We start from the raw sequence: 18,976 nt of genomic DNA, 5'->3' as shown, positions 1-18,976 counted from the left end.
GATCCCTATTTTGTCATTGCCATAAAACCGACACACAAAAATTTACGAGGTAAAAGTTACATTGTAAGATTTTTCAAAGATAGATTTTTTTTTAAGGGGTTTTTATGCCTTCAACCACAGGGAAAAAAAAGAGAGAGAGAGAGAGAGAGAGAAAAGAAGAAGAAGAACTACTCACCCACACACACCAAAACTCAATTCTTGCCCTTTCCATCCTTCTCTGCCCGCTCATAGATTGGGCCCACAATTATTCCATGGAATAATTTTTCATGGTCGCCAAACATGGACTGAAATTATTTTCGGTCACTACTTTGTGCCTTGTAAAATCGAGCATAAAATGGTATGTAGATTATTTTATTTATTTATTTGATCATAAATTTTACCACCTTAATTGTTAAACTTTCTCAGCTTCCCATTTTTACCAAAGTGTTCGGATCATTTTTTCCTGAAAAGTTTTTTGGGTCATGGCCTTCATCCGGAGGGATGGTACAAATTATAGAAATGGGTAAGTCCCAATTTTGACCATTTATTAGGTTATGATTTAAATTAGGGATGCGCTAGCGTCCATCACTGAAGGGATTTCACAGATGGTCTTTGCATGTGACAGCAGCCACACAGGCTCACTTTCCAGAAGATTTTGTCTTCATTAATGAGGTGGCTGCTGTCACATGCAACAGACCATCCTCGAAATGCCGTCTGCGATGGACGCCAGCAAATCCCTTTAGATTAACATAAATGCCAATAATATAAACAATGTATTAAAGTCATATCAGATGTTACTGTTCGGTATAAAGTAAATAATACCATTTAGTTGACGTCTAGATGCCATTTATTTCTCATAGTAAATACAACCAATACCCAAAAAAAAAAAAGTTACATTGCAACTACTTTTGCAACAGAAGGGATGACACAAGAGTAAGATTTTAAAGCGCGCGCGCCCCCACCAAAAAAAAAAAAAAAAAAAAAAACCAAGCCTATGGCTTGCTTGCCACATGCCCAGCAGGATGTCCCAAGTAGAAAAATGCTTTTTTTGGTAATTTTTATGGTGATTGGTAGCCAATTTAGCATCACAATCCCTGGAGACTGCTACACAGGAAAGCTGATTATTGCTTCTGTTATAATGTGGCACTCATGTTTTCTACTAATACCTTTCATGCCATCCTCCTCAAAAAGGGAAGAATTTATAAAGTAGAATTTTGCTCTCTCTCTCTCTCCATATATTGGTAATGACCCTCCCTCCCATTACTTACGAGATTGGCAACCAAACACTACTGATCACTATTGTACCCAGTAAATCCCAAGTAGATCAAACATTACAAATGTTCCTCCCTATTGACAACTTATACGACTTATCTACAAGGTAGTTAATCTGCATTCAAACAGACCCTCATGAGGTAGTTACATGTTGTATAATCTAATTTGATGGGGTTAAAATCTAATTTCAAATTGTCAAATAGGCTGCATTTGGATGTCATCTAGCTTATAATTTGAGTGGCAATTTGGGCAGTTTCAGACTAGCTTACACAAAAAACAATGCAAGAAGGCCTAAATTGCGACATTGGTGTAAATCCCAACAGCCTTATCTAATAATGCTGTCCATCTAGATTGCAATACGTAGGTGATAGAGCTCTGGATCTTTGTTCATCCCTCGTAGTAATAATATCTTGGGGTTTGCAGCGGTAACTTGGGATATCTACTATACGGCCATTAACTAAAATATGGTTCTACTATACAGCCATTAACTAAAATATGGTTCGAATCCTACCTGGGAAGTGCTATGTGATTTCAAAAATATCATATAGTAAGGATGGATGTTGAGCTTCGTACGTCAGTTACTTTCACTATGTAAATCACTATGACGATGTGCATTGTAGGTGATAGCTTATCTATTTTGTAGAAGCTAGGATCAAGTGAGGTAGAGAAGAACAGGTCCAATTCCTAAAGATAATTTGCAGGATCAAGTGAGGTAGAGAAGTTAATAATGCACTTAAGTCTCTTCATTTAACATGGATGTTCGGGAAGAAATAAATGCATGGAAAAGCTCCAATGATCATGCTGGATTAACAAACCCAATCAAGTGCACATAACACACAGTGAGGCCTAATGGGCAATTGCTACGAAAACTGCTATCAGCTAAGAAAATGATGAAACAGATGAAACAAACATGTGTGACTCCCACTGTGCAAGCAAGGCTAAGAAAATGACCAAATTGCCCTGGACACAAAATTGCAATTTTATCCTCACTACTTCTGTCGAAATTAAAACTAAAATAGAACTAAACTAAACAAAATGAGTTTACAAAAATACACTTTAAATTCAACAGATAATACTATGCAAACAGGTTAGCCACTTGAAGGGGTTTACTCAAGAAAAAATTATCTAAACAGGATAGCCAAGCCAAAGTAACACTTATCCAAGGAAATCTATCCCCGAGAAGAACAGGAAGCCATGTCTCTGCCTCTCTTTGATCAGAAACAGGGTCTGACCCCCCCCCCCACCATCAATATCTCTGCATTCATGGCCGTTCAGGTCGAACAAGAGGTCCAGCTATGATCACAACAGAGATGCGTTTATCAGGCGTCGTTTGAGGGTCTCATTTATGCCACCAGAAACAAATGGCTGATAATGACAATAATCTGACAATTCAGCTCTTTCGCACGCTGGACCAACTCCACCAGCAATATCACTTTTGCCCCCCTGCAAGAAAATGCAGACCATGTACAATCACTACTTCTTCAGTTTATAAGAATCTTACACGATAAGGAAAATAAGTAACCAATTTCCTTTTTACTAGAGCTTTTTGTTTGAAATATTGAAGCTACTAGTAAAGACAAATGAATATAGTTTGTCTTTTTTCCAAATTAATGTCTTCTGTTGCTTGGTTGTTCTATAAATTCGATTACAAAGGGAATGGCAAGAGCAAAAGAGGTCGAGTAATCCAACTTTCATCAGACATAAGCCAAATCTAAGGAAATGATTCAAGGCAACATAGAAGTGCTCAGGGGCTGATCATCCAATTTTTATCACCATCTGGAACAATACAAGCATATAGCTGGTTGCTTTATGAGCCAACTGTCACAACTCAGAAGCCTACAGACCCTCATAAGAAACCACAAAATGACTAGGCAAAGACAAGTAACCTAGCCTATTGCATTATTCATGTTAAGTACATAAATTCTATCTTTGCATTTTTTGTGCTTATTAATCTCAGGCACTAGAAGAGGCGCCTGGCAGTTGCCGGGGTAATCACCAAGCAAAATGACAACTACGGAAATAACATTTCCCAATGCTGCTCTGGAGAGAGAGAGAGAGAGAGAGACCCACCTGTTGGACGGGAGTATAAGAAAACGTATTCCAACTATAGCAAACTACGAATTCCTGGATGAGTTTTGCTCTGTTTCCCTACAACATAATTGACAAAAAAAAAATGGGGCTATAAGAATGGCATCAACTGAAATCCTGCTTGCAACTGGAGCAACATCAACAAAAGAAAATTGACACAATATATCTTGGACAATGATATTTTCACCCCCCTTGCATTACACATGCGCCCCCTTTATAACGTGATTTGAGGTCAAAAAGCGTTAAAGTTGCCACTTTTCACGTCAAATCACGTTATAAGGGGAGCGTGCACGTAATGCAAGGGGGGTGAAAATATCATCTCCCTATATCTTTTTTCTTATTAATTCAAGTACCCAAGCTCTAGGATGCTGGTAGAGACATGAATATCACTATGGGCACCTTGCGGAACAACTTCTGAGCAACCCCTGGAAAAATGAAAGAATATCAGGATTATAACCTATTCCTGACAGCCAAGTTGGGAATCCCCCATAATGAACAACAAAAAGATGTACTGAGATGAGGTTTTTCATATTACCCTAAATCCTTCAATGCAAAACAAGCGCAACTTTCATGACCATGCAGCCCACAAATAGTGCGTGCCCTCTTGTCCTTTGGGCAATTCTCCAAGTTGTGTTTCATTACAGAGTTATCAGGACACCAGTTTGAGGTAGTGGACTGACAATTGTGTAAGGTTTTTTGATTAGTGGAATAATCTGCTTGACTCCCTCCACCGATATTGTCATCTTGAATACTTCCACTGAACGGAGTGCATTGTTGTGTATTTGCCATGACACTTTTTTTCACAGAAAGAACTTCTTCCAAAGACCTTTGTAGAGCACAAACTGCCACATTGTAAGCATCTAAAGATGTAGCCCCTTCCTCTGCATACTTAATAGCCCGTTGACACAGATCAGTGTATCGCAAGGTCAGAGATTCTCGACAATCAACTTGCACAATAGTGCCGCTATTAAAGTTGATAATGCCGCTCTCTGGGCTTCTTGTATACCTTTCCACAATGTAATGAGATGGGAGCATCAAAACATTTGTTAATCTGAAGACTATTAACGCATGTCTACAAAGAATTCGTATGAACTCAAACATACGGCATGTGCAACTTGCTCTTGTCTCAGATACATTGAGCACAACAGTTTGTGACCTATTATTATCTTCCCCAAATTTTGTTACCTTATACGTGCTAAGTTCCCCATCCTCATTAGTCTTGATCGCGATATAACGAAGACTTGCACACAATTCCTCCTGAAATATAAGAAACATTGTTTTCGTGTATAATTCTGCCACTTGTTCTTCCATAGGCAACTGTGTCTTGACAACCGGTTTGACACAAATTGTTTCACACTCCTCATCATGATGATTGTCTAGTACTTTATCAAAGGTGCTCATGTGTGGACCAAAGATTGTATTAAGCGCAAGCCTATGTGATCGAAGGAAAGGCACTTTATCTGGAGTTACTAGTTCATGGCTGTGCAACTTTTCAAATCTTGTAACCACCCATTTATTAGGACCTCTTTTCTTTACCATAATCATTGCCTTGCAACCTACCCTTGTGAGCGGTCGTTCTGGCCTAACTCTGTCCTTTCTATCGATGTATCTCTTATCACGTGAACCCTCTTTCGAACATAAAAATTGCCTAGAAATGATTTCTTTAGTACGCTGTGAACGTTCATTACGACCAATACGGATGCTAAAACCCAAACGCCTAGCATAATCATTATACCATGCCCTTGCAGCCTCATCAGAATCAAACTGCATACCCAAATAAGGACCTGCAACTTCTTCAGATTCAGTTAACTCATTTCTGACAGAATTTGCCTCCATTTCATTAGCCTCACTTGCACAAGGTTCGACATCCATTGCCATCCCATCGTCGGTCATATCATCTTTTGAACCCATATTTGTTTTTCCAGTGAATTACTTAGAACTTTGCTTTCAATGACAATTTACTTCTACATAACCTGCAAATGGCTCGGAAATAAAATAACAACTTACCTGAATGCACATCACATACATAATCCAACAAATAATAGAGCTAAATAGTGCATAAAAATCACAAAACTAGACAAACCAAAAGCCATGTCATCCTGGAAGGAAGTTAACAAGTGTACCCGGTGTTTTGAAATCTCCCTATTTGTGTCCTTAACAGCAATGTCATTCAATTTAGAGCCTGGTATCAGAGGCAGAAAAATGAAGCAAGGAATGAAAAACAGCAGCTGAAACCATCCAATATTTAAAATAGTAGCACAAGCATGGAAGTTTTGTCAATAAGCATAATCCAACGGAAAAGAGAAATGATAGAGATAAGTTTCTGAACAGTATGTCCCAAGTGAGGAGGAAATTCTTAGCTTTAGTTGGGGTTCAAGGAAATAACGTCTATGATTTTCTCCTTTGTAAGTGCTTCCACTCACAACTAGTTTGGGAGATTTTCTAAAGTGATTTTCTCCTTTGATCTTCATGAAAATTTTCTAAAGGATTCATTAGCCGACCCAAACTAGTTTGGGACAAAGGCTTAGTTGAGTTGAGCTGAGTTGAGTTGTAGTAAGTGCTTCCACTCAGCAACAACCAAGGAATAAGAGAAGAAAAATCAATCACAAAAAACTGGAAACCGAAACTCCAATGAGTTTGGTAGGAATCTTGAGTACAATTAAACCTTGTTTTATTTTAAATATGTTTATGTTTATAATGGTAAGATCTAGACCTTGGTGGCCAATTTATTTTTACTGGACAGAATTTCCAGGATGTTCCGTTCCGGTAAAAAAACATAACAGAAACTGTTGTGGAACATAATGGCCTGTGTTCCAGTCAATTCTCGAAATTTTGGAGCGTTTTGTTCATTCTGGTTTGTTTCAGTCTATTCCGGTGAGTTCTTTTTGCTTATATATTTTTTTAACATTTTTCTAGAAAAGTTGAATGCCCTGAAGTTTCTAGAAACATTAAAATGCCATATTCAATCAAATAGAGGTGTTTAACAAAAACAAAAAAAAAACCCTCTTTCTATAGATTATATAAATGGCAATTACATTATGCTGATTTCAGATAGATGTTAATGTGATGTTAATAAAATGTAGGTCTAATAAAATATGCAGTTAAGTTTTGCTTTAGTGCTTGCTATTGTTTCTATTCATCTTTTTCCCTTCGCCCGTTGATGTGCACTTGTAATCTTCTTTGGTTCAATAAAGTTCATGTTCTCTTTGTAAAAAAAAATGTTTTCTCATATTTTTCTATATTCTGTTAGAATTTAAATATGGATTTGCTAGGGACCATCACAGAAGGCATTTCGTGGGCCGGCTGTTGCATAAGTGAGCAGCCTCCTCAGATGAAGTACATGAATAAGACAAACTCTGTTGAAAAGTGAGCTTATGTGGCTCAGTGGCTGCTCTCTCATGCAACAGCCGGCCCATGAAATGCCTTCTGCAATTGTCCCTACAAATCCCTTAAAAATATTTAACTTCTTAGAATTTTTGTTACACCTTTCTGACATGGAATACCAAAACAGGTGAAACACCAAACATTCCAATTCAAAATAAAAATGGAATGCGCGCCAAAACAGAATTCACAACTAATACCTACCCTACACATCCCTAATTGAAAGACATGTGCAAAATCCTTTAGGAAGTAGACAAAATTATGATGGACATTCAAAGTTTTCTACAAAGCATACATTACTGCAATGAGGTAATCATCTCCCATCTAAGGTTACTTCATTCATGTTCTCCATATGTCCAATGACCAACTTTTACGAAGAAAGCCCAACCACATCACCATATTTCATTATATTTCAAGTATGCAGTTGTTAAATTAAATATCAATATACAGGGGGCTTTAATAATTAATATTGTTAGTGGCCGTATTTTACATAAGCTATTAGAGAGTATTAATTTCTAGATAGGTGTTTGTCCACCTCCCCTACTCCTAGCCACCTAGCACATGGAAAAATTCCAACTATTTGCCCTTGTCCTACCCGCATTTCTCATGCATAGGTTCTACACTTGTTTGTCTGACAAGAGAAAAAAAACCCGACAACCTCCTACTGCTACTGTCAAGCAAGAGACGGGTGATGCGTCCCTACATCTGCCAATGATGATGTTGCCACTGTCACACCAAAGTCCATGAATGCTGCAATCTCCACAATGAATTCCACCGAAGAATGTTTCTATGTGCAAGCATATGGTATGAATGAATTTACATATAATATGTACTTTGAATAACATTATTGTTCATGTGTATGTACTTTAAACAAAGACTTTTGTATTACGTACTAGAAATAAGAGAATATAAATTATCAGCAGCGGGACAATGTTGGTTCCTGGTCTAGGCAATAAGATATTAGAGATTATAGACTTATGGAGCATTAATTATTAGAGCCCCAACTGTATTTGGAGAGAAACATGTGCAAAGTACTGAACTTGTACAAATAGTAAATGAAATTCATTCTTGCTCTCATGTCCATACCAACCCAGATTAAACATAGATATGTAGATTTTTAGACAGTTATATAACTAGTGAATACATGGTAGAAAGAAAACCAGCCAAAGGAGAAACTACTAAAACAACTTCTGCAGGGGTACTAGTTTCAGCAAATAAGTACATAAAATGCATCACCTAGTATGAGTTTTGGATCCACAAATCGTGGGTTCCCTTTCTAACTTGTTTACTTTTGGACACTACCTGGTAAGAAACAAATACTTATCAGTTGCAAAAGAAACAAATACCAGAGGGCAGAAGCAAATACTCCATAACAGAGAGTATCTCCTCAGTTCAAGGAGTAAAAGAAACGAACTTTGATACAGCAATTTGAAAACAAGATATAAAAGCAAATGCCAAACAGAACCCAAATCTTGTCCCCCACCCATCCCCAAGAAACAAAATGAAAAATGAAAAAAAAAAAAAAAAATTGCAAGCAGATTTACCTTGCAGAAGGAAATATAAGCCTGTTTGAAGGTGGTTTTTTGCTCTAAGCTAGCTGATGTAGAAGTTGTTAATTGGGCCACCACAGCAGGTGAGAAATCTTTCAGGCGGGGTTTGAATTTGGCCTTAGAAGGTCAGATGCCCGCCTGCAAAAATTTTCACCGACAGTAGTGGACTAAACAGCAGTGCCAGTGATGCTTCACGCAAAATACAGACACATGATTGTTTCAAATGCCCCAACCTTAAATCCAAAGCCAAAGATACAGACCCCAAAAACTGTTGAAACCCACAAAGGATTTCCATTTCTAACGCAAATGAAACCGTCAGAGAACTAAAAAAAAATCTAAATCTAACCTAAGCCCCAAAGTGAAAACCAAAAAAAATCTAAATCTAATCTAAGCCCCAAAGTGAAAACCAAGAAAACAGAACAAAAAAACAACAAGACACAGGATCCCAATTGAAGAAACCCTTTGTCACACATATAATTCAGCGCTATTCGGAATAAAAACGATAATTAAAGAGGGCCATAAACTTTCAAAAATTCTCAAAAGACTGACCTTATATTGATAATTGGACAGGTCCAGATACAGATAACGATTGGACAGGTCCAGATACAGAGATCCTCTCTCTCTCTCTCTCTGAGATCGATTGGACAGGTCGAGATACAGACTCTCTCTCAAAGGTGGAGGTGGAATCGGAAAGGGCCGTATAGCAATCATGTTATTATGGCGTGTTCGGGTCGAAGAGACTCCAACTGTGTCCCCATCCAGACCGTCTATCACTCCTGCCAATAAATACAATCTCTAGATGATCTCAACCATCCGATCAAATAACACACTGCATATTGTTTAATAACAGTTTGTGTGCGACCATCCACACATAGTTCCTTTTTTTGGGGTAGGTCACCTGACTCACCTCCCACGAGAATCCCAGTTTTTTGTAGGAAAGTTTGATTTCACGAGAAAATATAGGATGAGTGGGCTGGCATGCTCGTATTAGTAGTATGATGGAAGTACCACCATTGATATTTGATCCAATAGCAGCTTCTTAAAAACTAAGATGCTGTTGTATCAGATATCAAGGGCGGTACCTCCAACACAAGCGTGTCCGCCAATGACAAATTTAGGATTTCACTAATTCTTGAATAATTACAATCAATCTAAAGGTGTGCTTATATAGAGCACTTACACAATAAACATGGAATCAAATCAAGTTAATTAAGGAAAGAGAAATTACAAATCAAACCTAGTTTCCTAATCTATCTAGGTTACTGCTACTAGCCAATAGACCTGGCAAAATGGGACCCGTACCCGTGGGTACACTCAGCCCGTAGGGGTACAGGTACCAATTTCATTACCCGCCATTCGCTTTTCAACTTTTTATTTTTAAGGCATAAACACTAAACAGTAGAAAAATAGACTACGTGGGTGGGCCAACAAAACAAGTCAAAGCAATCAGACTATGTGACTGGTATCTTCAGTTGTACCAAAACAAACACTTGTTAAAGTAAATGAAAAATTGTATGATGAATGGGCGTATAAACATGTACTCATCATCCCATCCTTGATATTTGATCCAACAGCAACTGACTTGTTAAGAAGCTGCTGTTGAATTAAATATCAAGGCTTGTACATCCATCGTATAATTTCTTTTGGTAAATATATATATATAATTTCTTCTTTAAATTTGCCGGGTTACCCGCGGGTATACCCGTACCCGTCCCGGTGGGTTCCGGGTTCATGAAAGGCTACCCGTACCCGCGCTGGTATTTCTTACCCGTACCCGAACCCGCACGGGTTACCCGTTTGCCAGGTCTATTAGCCAACTTGCCTAATATAATAAGATGATCCAACGGTGAGATCTAGACACAGTCCACCGATGAGATCTCACATTTCTAACACACTCGGCATATAAAATCTCTGATTTCAAAAGGAAAATGAGGACGTATACATCTTTAAACAGGTCTTTTACTCAACCTACAAAGAATTATTAGGATTCAAAAGATCAAACATGCCCTTGGATTCAAAAGATCCCAACCCCTATCAAGTATTCTGAAGAAATTAGTCTAGTATGAAAGCCACCCCGGCCAAGTTCGATTGGGTTTAATTTCGATGAGATTGCCAGGAAAAATACGGCGCAGCAGGTATTAAAGTTCGATAGTAGCCTTCTATGGAGCCACAACGTAAACAGGTTGAGACCCAAAAATCATTTCTATAGGACCATACATGGCCGCACCATATAAAATTTCCTTATCATGCATGCCAAGTTTCATGCTATGTGTAGTAGACGGAGCAAAAAGCAGCTGAAAGAGCTGAACCTTCTGATAATATAGTGCAGTCGCTCAAGGCAGTGCTGATCAGATGACTGTTAAATCAAATATCAAACCAGGGAGACTAATCAAAGGTAGAGCATAAGCATTTGGGAGAAAAATATCATTATTATCAGAGTATCTCTCCGTTGGAACTTATTGAGCAGATTTCAAAGTTGCTGCACGCAAAAACAGCCAATGCAGCAAAGTCCCGTTGAGGGGTAAAACATTAAAATGTCTAATGGCAGCCTCCTTTTCTAGTACACATCCAAAATTTGGGGGGGGGGGGGGGGATGGGTTGTGAACCCAACGATTCAATCAATTCTCTTTGGCAAACTTGATCCCCTTCTCGATGGAGGATTTGAGTTCAGCCTTCAGATTTTCCAGTCCTTGCTTTTCGTAATCAGAGAGGGGTCCCAACCCAACGACTTCCTCTACACCGTTCTTTCCCAACCTTACCTGAACCATTCCACAAACATCAGCCGTTAATTAACAATAAAAGATTCTTGTCAAGAAATTAACAATAAAAGATCAGGTGATGTTCCATAACTTCAGTAAGACAGCTACCAGCACTCGAGAGGTAAAAAGTGATAGCTAATTTAAGGCATGCTTGGCAACAATGAATTTTTTTTTCCTGGAATATTAGCTTTATCCAATGACGAGGGTGGGAGGGCGGCTGAGTGAGGAGAGGGTAAGAAAGGCCTGAAAAACAAGGAAACAAAAAATTCCAGCCAAAATAAGATTGATTTTTCCTTGTTTTTTACCCACTTCTCACCCTCTACTAATTCATACCTCACCCTCTACTAATTCATACCCACTTGAGTCTCTCCTCCCACATGCCCTACCCTGGAGAAACTAATTTATCATAAATAAATAAAAATCATGGTTGCCAAACATGGCCTAATGGTTAACAATGTATATAGATGTGGGATTAGTGGGAGGCCATCGTAGAAGGCATTTCACGCCTGGGTTGTTGCATGTGAGAGCACCCCATGGGCTCAGATTTTGTCTTATTCATTTAATTCATCTGAGGTGGCTGCTCTCATATGCAACAGCCCAGAGCGATGATCCCTAGCAAATCCCATATAGATGCATATAGTCTTTCTGCAATTCAAATAAACAAGCATATATGCGACAAGCATACACATTAGTATATGATAAAAAAACATGGTTTCCAAACATGGCCTAATGGTAAACAATGTATATAGTCTTTCTACATTACAAATAAACGAGCATATATGTGCCAAGCATGCACCACATTAGAAATCCACATTAAAACAAAGGGTTTAAAGGCTGCTTCACATTTCTAAAGGATAAAACAGTAGTATATGACAATAAAAAACAAGCAAGCCCCTTAAAAACATCAGGTTTACGATTGTATCTCATTGTTTCCCTATCAATGACACCAACCTCCAATAAGTTGCACCACAGTACAGCTCCCAATCAAATTATGTAACTTTAAATGTCAAAATACAAATACATGCAAATCTGTCAAACAAAAGATAGGCAACACTAAGAGGCTTGTGTCTCCCATCAAAAGTAAAAACAGATGATGTCATGAATCACTAAGAAACACGAGTAAGCATGGTTTTAATTTTTACCGAAAATTCTCCAAAACGACCGAAATGTTTCGGTCGCCATCTCTAGTAAAACGAAATCTCAACGAATTTCTTCCACGTCATTATATCCCAAAATTTTGACCGAAATTCCTCCCACGTCATTATATCCCTGAATTCCTTTCATTTCATTTTATTAATGTAGAGAATGATATCTGGTAGGCAACATCATTGAACTGCACAGCTAAGTAACTATATCCCAGGGTTGGGCCTGTAACTCAATGGTTGAGGTTTTGTAACTCAACCTTGAGGTCACAGGTTTAATTCCAACTTACCCATGGAGAAAAAAGAAGCAATCATATCCTATGCACGGCATGTTAGATTAGATTAGCGAGATCAGCAGCATGGGACCAAAATATCTCATAACTCTATAGTATTGACATATAGTTAGGGCCCCTAGCGGGGAGACTGGTAATTGTACTTTCTTATACTTCATTACATTGTACTTCTTTATTGACTTTATTGTTCCAGACATGTGCGACAATGCATGTGACACTAGGTGTTCGATGTGATTAAGCCATTTTGGATGACTTTCTTGCTTATGCGATGGTTTCTAACTATATATTTGTGCTTATTCTAGCATTTACAAGATTTCGATAAAATTTCAATAGAAAACAAAAATATTTCTGTTTCCGAGGCGACCGAAAACAAAATTAGAACCTTGCAACTAGAAACAACAATAGGCAAAGCTTTATTTCTTACAAACCCACAAATCTAGAGCTAGATCCAAAAACAAATTTCCAAGCTATATCTATAGTCCAGATTAAGAGGGCTTTTATGGTTCTAATTATTGGAAGAATTTTATTTCTACCGGAAACAATTTGGAATGTCATTCATTGTAGTAGTCAATTGAGCTTAGTTTCATAGTTCATGATTATGAATGATTGGGTTATGCACCAAAGAAAAACTTCGAATTTAGAATTTTAGATTCTGAGTATGGTGGGTTTTTTTTTTTGAATGGTCTCAAAATTTAGCCTCCCCCAGACCCCGCAATGGCGGGAACCTAGTGCAATGGGACACCCTTTAATGGTCTCAAAATTTCATTAAAATACGAAAGACCGAGATGGTAAAAAAACAAGAAATACAAAAGATGGGCATAAGCAAAGAAGACCCATATAAAACAAAGGCTTTGGTCAAGCAAAAACAAGCAGAGCACTCAAGGCGGGAGGAATATTGCTCCAATGCCTCCAACCGCACCCCTTCCCTTGCTAGGCTGTCTGCTACCCCATTTGTTGATCTTTTAACATGGCGAAAAGACACTCTAACCCACAATGTCATGAATCTCATCAAAGAAACGTGCAAATCTCCAAGGGGAGACAGGAGAGCCACTCAACCAACGAATCACATTGAGGGAGTCCCCTTCAACCACCACTTTATCCAAGTTTTCCCCAACAACAAGTTTGATGCCTTGGTATGTCACATGTACATCTGCCTCACTAGAGTGAGCTACTCCAAGGGGCCTGCAAAAGCCCACCTCACTATTCATCTCTAAGCACTCCCCCAATCCCAGCCGGGCCTGGTTACCCAAACTGGACCAATCAAACTTAAGCTTCAAGAAATCATATGCTGGGGGTTCCATTCCTGCACAATCGAGGGGAGCAAATCAAAGCTAGAGCAAACCTCCCTCCACCCATTCCAAAGATCGAAAGCGAACAAAAACTTGAAATAGGGGATAGTCCTGAGTTCTTGACCTAAGACATAGATGGTGCAATCACCTTCATAAATAGATAAGATGTACTTTTAACATGCCCCTTAAACATCCTTGCATTTCTCTCTTTCCAGAGAACACAAATAGTTGCTATGAATGATAACTTCTACAAGATTTTACCTTTTTTTTCTCCGAGGGGCCTACTGCCAACTCTCCAGTAAGTCGATGATATGGAAAGGAAACACCCAGGATATGCCAAATCTTCCCAAGATACCACTCCAAATATCCCAAGCTAACTTACAATGGATGAATAAGTGATCCACCAATTCCCCAGCTTCTAAGCACAAAGCACAGTGATCTATTATCATCAACATGTTCCGCTTTCGCAAAAGGTCTACTGTCTGAATCTGCTGAAGTAGAAGAGCCCATCCAAACGCGCTGACCTTGGCGGAACTTGGATTGACCAAACCCTAACTACTCTGGAGACAGCAGGACAAGATGCAAGGTAACAAGACACACAATTTGAGCATGATGTTGTGCCGTGCCCAACAGTTTTCCCAAAGGTTAATAACCTGTGGTTTTCTGTCAAAAATCCCTCCCATAGTTGGCCATGCATCATCATCCCTCCATGAACTAACAAGACCCCTCATTACGATAGAAGCACATCAAGCAAGTTTAAATATAAATTACATATGAGTTATAGTAGCTTTGAGAACGTAGCCAAGTTATAAATATTAGATATTTGTAATTAAATTCAACATGATTTGTGCAAGACTCCTGATAAATAATCTACATAAGACTGAATCCTGCTACCCGGGGCATCGTGAGCCAACCTTGTCATGTCATGGCTCATATCATGACTATGTGGAAATGTTAATAGGATAATGTCATGTTTCCAACATGACCATTCAAAAAAAAAAAAAAAAATGTTTCCAACATAAACCATATCACATTTACCCCACCAGGTTCAAATTCAATTATCGGACTCAAAACATTTTGACCCAATTTTAATAAGATTTACAAATGAATGACTTTAGTTGCATTATTGTGTGCCGGTACTAGGGGTGGACATGGTTCCGGTTCGAACCGAGGAACCGAACCGAACCAACCCAGCACATATGGTTCGGTTCGGTTCGGTTCCATATTTATATGGTTCGGTTCCGGTTCTGATATCCTGGAACCGATGGAAATTCGGTTCGGTTCTGGGTTTGGGATCCCGGAACCGAAAACCGAACCGAGAACCGACCCTCACCTTAAAACCCAATGCCTCATCGCTTTGCCTTTAAAATTTTAATTCACCCCCCAAATTTGTGCTTGATTATTCCAAATTTGTGCATGTTTGTAGGTCATATATAATTTTTGCATTGCTCAAATTTGTGCAAATTTGTGCCTGATTATTCCAAATTCGTGCATGTTAGTGTTTGTAGTTCATATATAAACAGGACCGAACCGATTATAAATACGATTAGGCAAAATATCTACATTTGGTGAAGGTTGGGTAAACCTAGAACCAAACCGAACCGAACCGATTATATATGGTTCTGGTTCGGTTCGGTTCCAAACATATATGGTTCGGTTCTGGTTCCAATTTTAGGGAACCGATTATATATGGTTCGGTCCTGGGTATACCCCAAAACCGAACCGAACCGAACCATGTCCACCCCTAGCCGGTACTATTGACTAGACGTAAAAGACTTCACTACATGCATTAAACAACTTAAAAACCTTTTTATCTTTAGTACCACCAGATTAGCGATTAGAAGTATGAAGAAAGACTTCACAATTTGCTAATCAAATGAAAAGCCAAGGAATGAGCAGCCTCTACTCTTGACATAGTACAGTGTGATGGCATAAGAAATGACAGTGGATATCATATAAGCCTATGCCCGATGGAAAAAATTCATAGCACGAAACCACAAATATTATAACTTGTTACTAACAGATCAAAGATGGTCAGTACAATATGCATAAGAAGCAAATTAAACAAGAAAAGATAGAAATTTGGACTTCGAAAGGAACAAAATTCCATAAATATAGTGTTTCCAGATATAGAAACATTTGGCCCCACAAGAAACTTTATCGATAGGCTTAAATAGATCACCTTAGACGCAAAGAATGGTAGCTCAGTGATACTTGATTGCACGAAAGAGCATTCCACAATACCCGGAACCCCATTAAGACCCTTCAAGCAAGCATCAGCAAAGATGGCTCCAGCATAGCTACATGAAGTTCAACAGATGATTCAAAAACTACAATTACACTTCAAAAAATGTTGCAACCATCGGTAAAAATATGGAGGAGATGCATGTCACCCATTTTGTTAGCGCAGCATTCCCATTGCAAGAGTTCAGGATACAAATGAGAGCAGGAGTGAGGAAAACAGGCATTTGAAATTATTGAAAAACAATAATCGAAGTCAGTAAATGCTCCTCTGAGAAAGCACGAAGTTTATTAGATTAACAAAACTAAGTAGCTATGCAAGAAAATAACCAAAATCATATATAACTCGTGCAAACACAACCTGCGCATGATGAACTCATCTTATGCAATAACATGAATGCCACAAAAGACCAAAGGAGAAGTGAAAATGACACAAAGTCAGGTCAATTCTCTTTCATATCTAATCCCAATATTGTCAGCTGCAACAATTTTTTGGGGGGGAATTCATCACAACGTCTAGTCAACACCTAAGTGATGTATAGGTAAAATTCCCATCTGTGAATCAGAACAACTAGCAAACTGGATCACCTGTCCAACTAGTTGATCGAATAATTTGAATCATACAGGGAACAACAAATCATGGCTGGCTGCCGTTATTTACAATGGAGATATAACTTATTCTAATACCACAAATAAAAAGAAAAACACAGAAAACGTCGTACAAAAGATAATATGTAGAGTTTCTATACCTCTTTCATGAATTTATTGTAATATTTGATCTCACCTTGTAAACAGTCATGGTAAAGAATTAACACAAAGAAGAGCAAAAGGAAGGAGAAAAGGATGAAAAATAGATAAAGGGGAATCCAATAAAAGCTATCCGAAGAAAATGCCGAAAAACACTATAGTGTTGATTAAATAACAAGCTAACAAGTTCTCTGCATTTTACCCAATCCTCATGAAAATGACTAAAAAAACTAAATATGATCCCTAAATAACAAGCTAACAGCTTCTCTGCCTTTTACCCAATCGTCAATCCTCATGATAAAGCATCTAAAGATAGAAATTGGTGATAACGCTTCCCAGCCGCTAAAATTTAGTGTGGTGAAATAAAAATAAAAAGCCACTTTCTGTGTGAAATGACAATAGCTATGCTGGTAGAGAACAATTTTAGGTTCAAATTTCCTAATTTAAGTCATATAGCAGCATAATTTTACTATCAAAACAGCCATTTAAAAAAAAAAAATTACTATCAAAACAACACAGCATTAATCAAGAAATTGCATTGAACGACAGAACAATCAAATACAATTTAGAAAGAAATACCACAGGATATAAATGATTCTGCGAGAACACGTAAACTTGAAGTCAACAATATCAACGAATAACGGATCAAATGATTTCTAAACAGACTTACGCCATAGATAATGTCGCGGAGCCTTTTCCAGCCTTTGCTTCCACAACCTCAGTTCCTCCATCTTGTGTTCGCTTGGTAAGGGCCATTATGTCCTCATCCGACAAAGCAACATTTGCTTGTGGTGTTGCCTATAAAATAGAAACCAAATAACAAAACATGATCAATGAATGGCAATGCCAATAGCTCAAAAAATCAAAGACATTCTACACATACAACAAGAGGAAGAAAGAAAAAGAAATGACCTGTGAGAAGAGAGGGAGAATGGTTATACCAGCATGCCCACCAACAACGGGGACATTAACATCTATATAAAAGACAAAGAAACCGCAGTAAAATTATTTCAAATGCTCAAAATATTGAAATCCAACAAGAGAGAATGAGAGAGATAGGGAATAAAAGAAGCATACCAGCAGCAGGAACTTTCGCCTTTCCTGCATAGAAAGTCTTTGCCCTAAGGACATCGAGCATAGTCACACCAAAAAGCTTCTTCTCATCATAAGTTCCTGCCTTCTTGAAAATCTCAGCAGCGATCGGAACCGTCGAATTCACTGGGTTACTGATCATATTAACAAGCGCCTGATTTCATGCCATAAGAAAGCATTAGCATAAAAATCAGCATCAGAACAAGAAAGGAGAATAAAATTAAAGAAATTAAAAAGGTAGACTTACATTAGGGCAGTATTTTGCAATTGCCGTACATAGGGTTTTAACAATACCAGCATTGATGTTGAAGAGATCATCGCGCGTCATTCCAGGCTTACGCGGGACTCCGGCGGGGATGATGACGACATCAGATCCTTCAAGAGCTTGCCCTAGTTGATCCTCGCCCATGTAGCCGGAGACCTAAAACCATGACAAACAGGAACAGTAGAATCGAGAAAAGGAAACCCTAACCCTAGAATAGAAAAAAAAGGGGGTGTAGGGTTTTGCAGGGACCTCAGATCTGGTGTTGATGTGGCTGACATCGGCGGCAACACCGGGGGTTCCGGCGATATCGTAGAGAGCGAGCTTGGAGACGAGAGGATTGAGCTTCATGAGGAGGGAGAGGGGTTGGCCGATACCGCCGGCGGCACCCAAGACGGCGACTTTACGATCTGGAGTCGACTCGGAAGCATAGGATCGGCGAGAAGAGAGGTGCGAGGAGGAAGAGACCCTGGTTTTTAGGGTAGTTCCTATGGATCTGATCATGGAACCCTTCATTCTCGAAGAAGAATGGGAGACGGTTTTGGAACGAAGTAGAGAAAATGCAGACAAAAGGTGTCCGAGGGGCAACTTTTTAATAGCCTAAAGGGGGGGGGATATCAGCGCCCACTTTTTATTACTGTGTTTAGGGAATTGGGAAGGTTTGGGGTCTAGGGTTTTCGATAACTCCGCCACTTGGGTTGTGCTGTTACGGTTAGTCACAGGAAATGATATTTCCACCCCCTTTTTTCAACCTTTTCCACCCCAGAAAAGACAAGCAGAAGGGGGTGAAAATGGTTGGAAAAGGAAGCTATTTCTATTCCCTGTAAAAGGGAAAAAGTGAGACCATAAGGCAGGTTTCCTATCTACTTTTTACCAGTACG

At 38.7% G+C, this 18,976-nt stretch overlaps 2 protein-coding genes across 8 annotated transcripts; both read right to left on the bottom strand.

Annotated features, from left to right (window-relative positions):
• Positions 1–2,190: 2,190 nt before the first annotated feature.
• On the bottom strand, positions 2,191–8,963 carry LOC143860606 (protein FAR1-RELATED SEQUENCE 5-like). Of its 7 annotated transcripts, XM_077371332.1 has the most exons (8): positions 8,820–8,963; positions 8,265–8,408; positions 7,957–8,022; positions 5,463–5,521; positions 3,875–5,312; positions 3,693–3,764; positions 3,322–3,399; positions 2,191–2,694 (listed from the first exon to the last, which is right to left on the bottom strand). In XM_077371332.1, the coding sequence occupies exons 5-7, from the start codon at positions 5,248–5,250 to the stop codon at positions 3,366–3,368; spliced, it is 1,482 nt and encodes a 493-aa protein (XP_077227447.1). In that variant the 5' UTR covers positions 5,251–5,312; positions 5,463–5,521; positions 7,957–8,022; positions 8,265–8,408; positions 8,820–8,963; the 3' UTR covers positions 2,191–2,694; positions 3,322–3,365. The 7 variants fall into 7 exon arrangements, with proteins under 7 accessions (XP_077227447.1, XP_077227453.1, XP_077227449.1 ...); XM_077371338.1 differs by lacking the exon at positions 5,463–5,521; XM_077371334.1 differs by lacking the exon at positions 8,265–8,408 and having other exon boundaries at positions 5,423–5,521.
• Positions 8,964–10,666: 1,703 nt separating this feature from the next.
• LOC143860498 (malate dehydrogenase, mitochondrial-like) lies at positions 10,667–18,764 on the bottom strand. Its single transcript, XM_077371178.1, has 7 exons — positions 18,348–18,764; positions 18,081–18,254; positions 17,819–17,987; positions 17,654–17,715; positions 17,412–17,539; positions 15,936–16,053; positions 10,667–11,029 (listed from the first exon to the last, which is right to left on the bottom strand). Exons 1-7 carry the CDS (start codon positions 18,609–18,611, stop codon positions 10,889–10,891), a joined length of 1,056 nt encoding a protein of 351 aa, XP_077227293.1. The 5' UTR covers positions 18,612–18,764; the 3' UTR covers positions 10,667–10,888.
• Between the last annotated feature and the right edge of the window lie 212 nt (positions 18,765–18,976).

The sequence above is a fragment of the Tasmannia lanceolata genome, unplaced genomic scaffold (genome assembly GCF_043159265.1).
Source record: "Tasmannia lanceolata isolate RefF3 unplaced genomic scaffold, GAP_Taslan_0.1 ptg000037l, whole genome shotgun sequence".
NCBI classification, from domain to species: domain Eukaryota; kingdom Viridiplantae; phylum Streptophyta; class Magnoliopsida; order Canellales; family Winteraceae; genus Tasmannia; species Tasmannia lanceolata.
The sequence above is the reverse complement of the archived record's forward strand: the minus strand, read 5'-3'. Positions and strand labels throughout refer to the sequence as shown.

What these genes read in the sequence shown, in the direction of transcription:
- LOC143860606 (XM_077371332.1), bottom strand. Translation starts at nt 5,250, where the DNA reads ATGGGTTCAAAAGATGATATGACCGACGATGGGATGGCAATGGATGTC. An exon ending in TTTGCATTGAAGGATTTAGG is followed by an intron (nt 3,765 to 3,874) that starts GTAATATGAAAA and finishes TCATTTTTCCAG; the next exon opens with GGGTTGCTCAGAAGTTGTTC. An exon ending in ACCAGCATCCTAGAGCTTGG is followed by an intron (nt 3,400 to 3,692) that starts GTACTTGAATTA and finishes ATTATGTTGTAG; the next exon opens with GGAAACAGAGCAAAACTCAT.
- LOC143860498 (XM_077371178.1), bottom strand. Translation starts at nt 18,611, where the DNA reads ATGAAGGGTTCCATGATCAGATCCATAGGAACTACCCTAAAAACCAGG. An exon ending in GGCGAAAGTTCCTGCTGCTG is followed by an intron (nt 17,716 to 17,818) that starts GTATGCTTCTTT and finishes TCTTTTATATAG; the next exon opens with ATGTTAATGTCCCCGTTGTT. An exon ending in TCCGCGACATTATCTATGGC is followed by an intron (nt 16,054 to 17,411) that starts GTAAGTCTGTTT and finishes AACTTCATGTAG; the next exon opens with CTATGCTGGAGCCATCTTTG.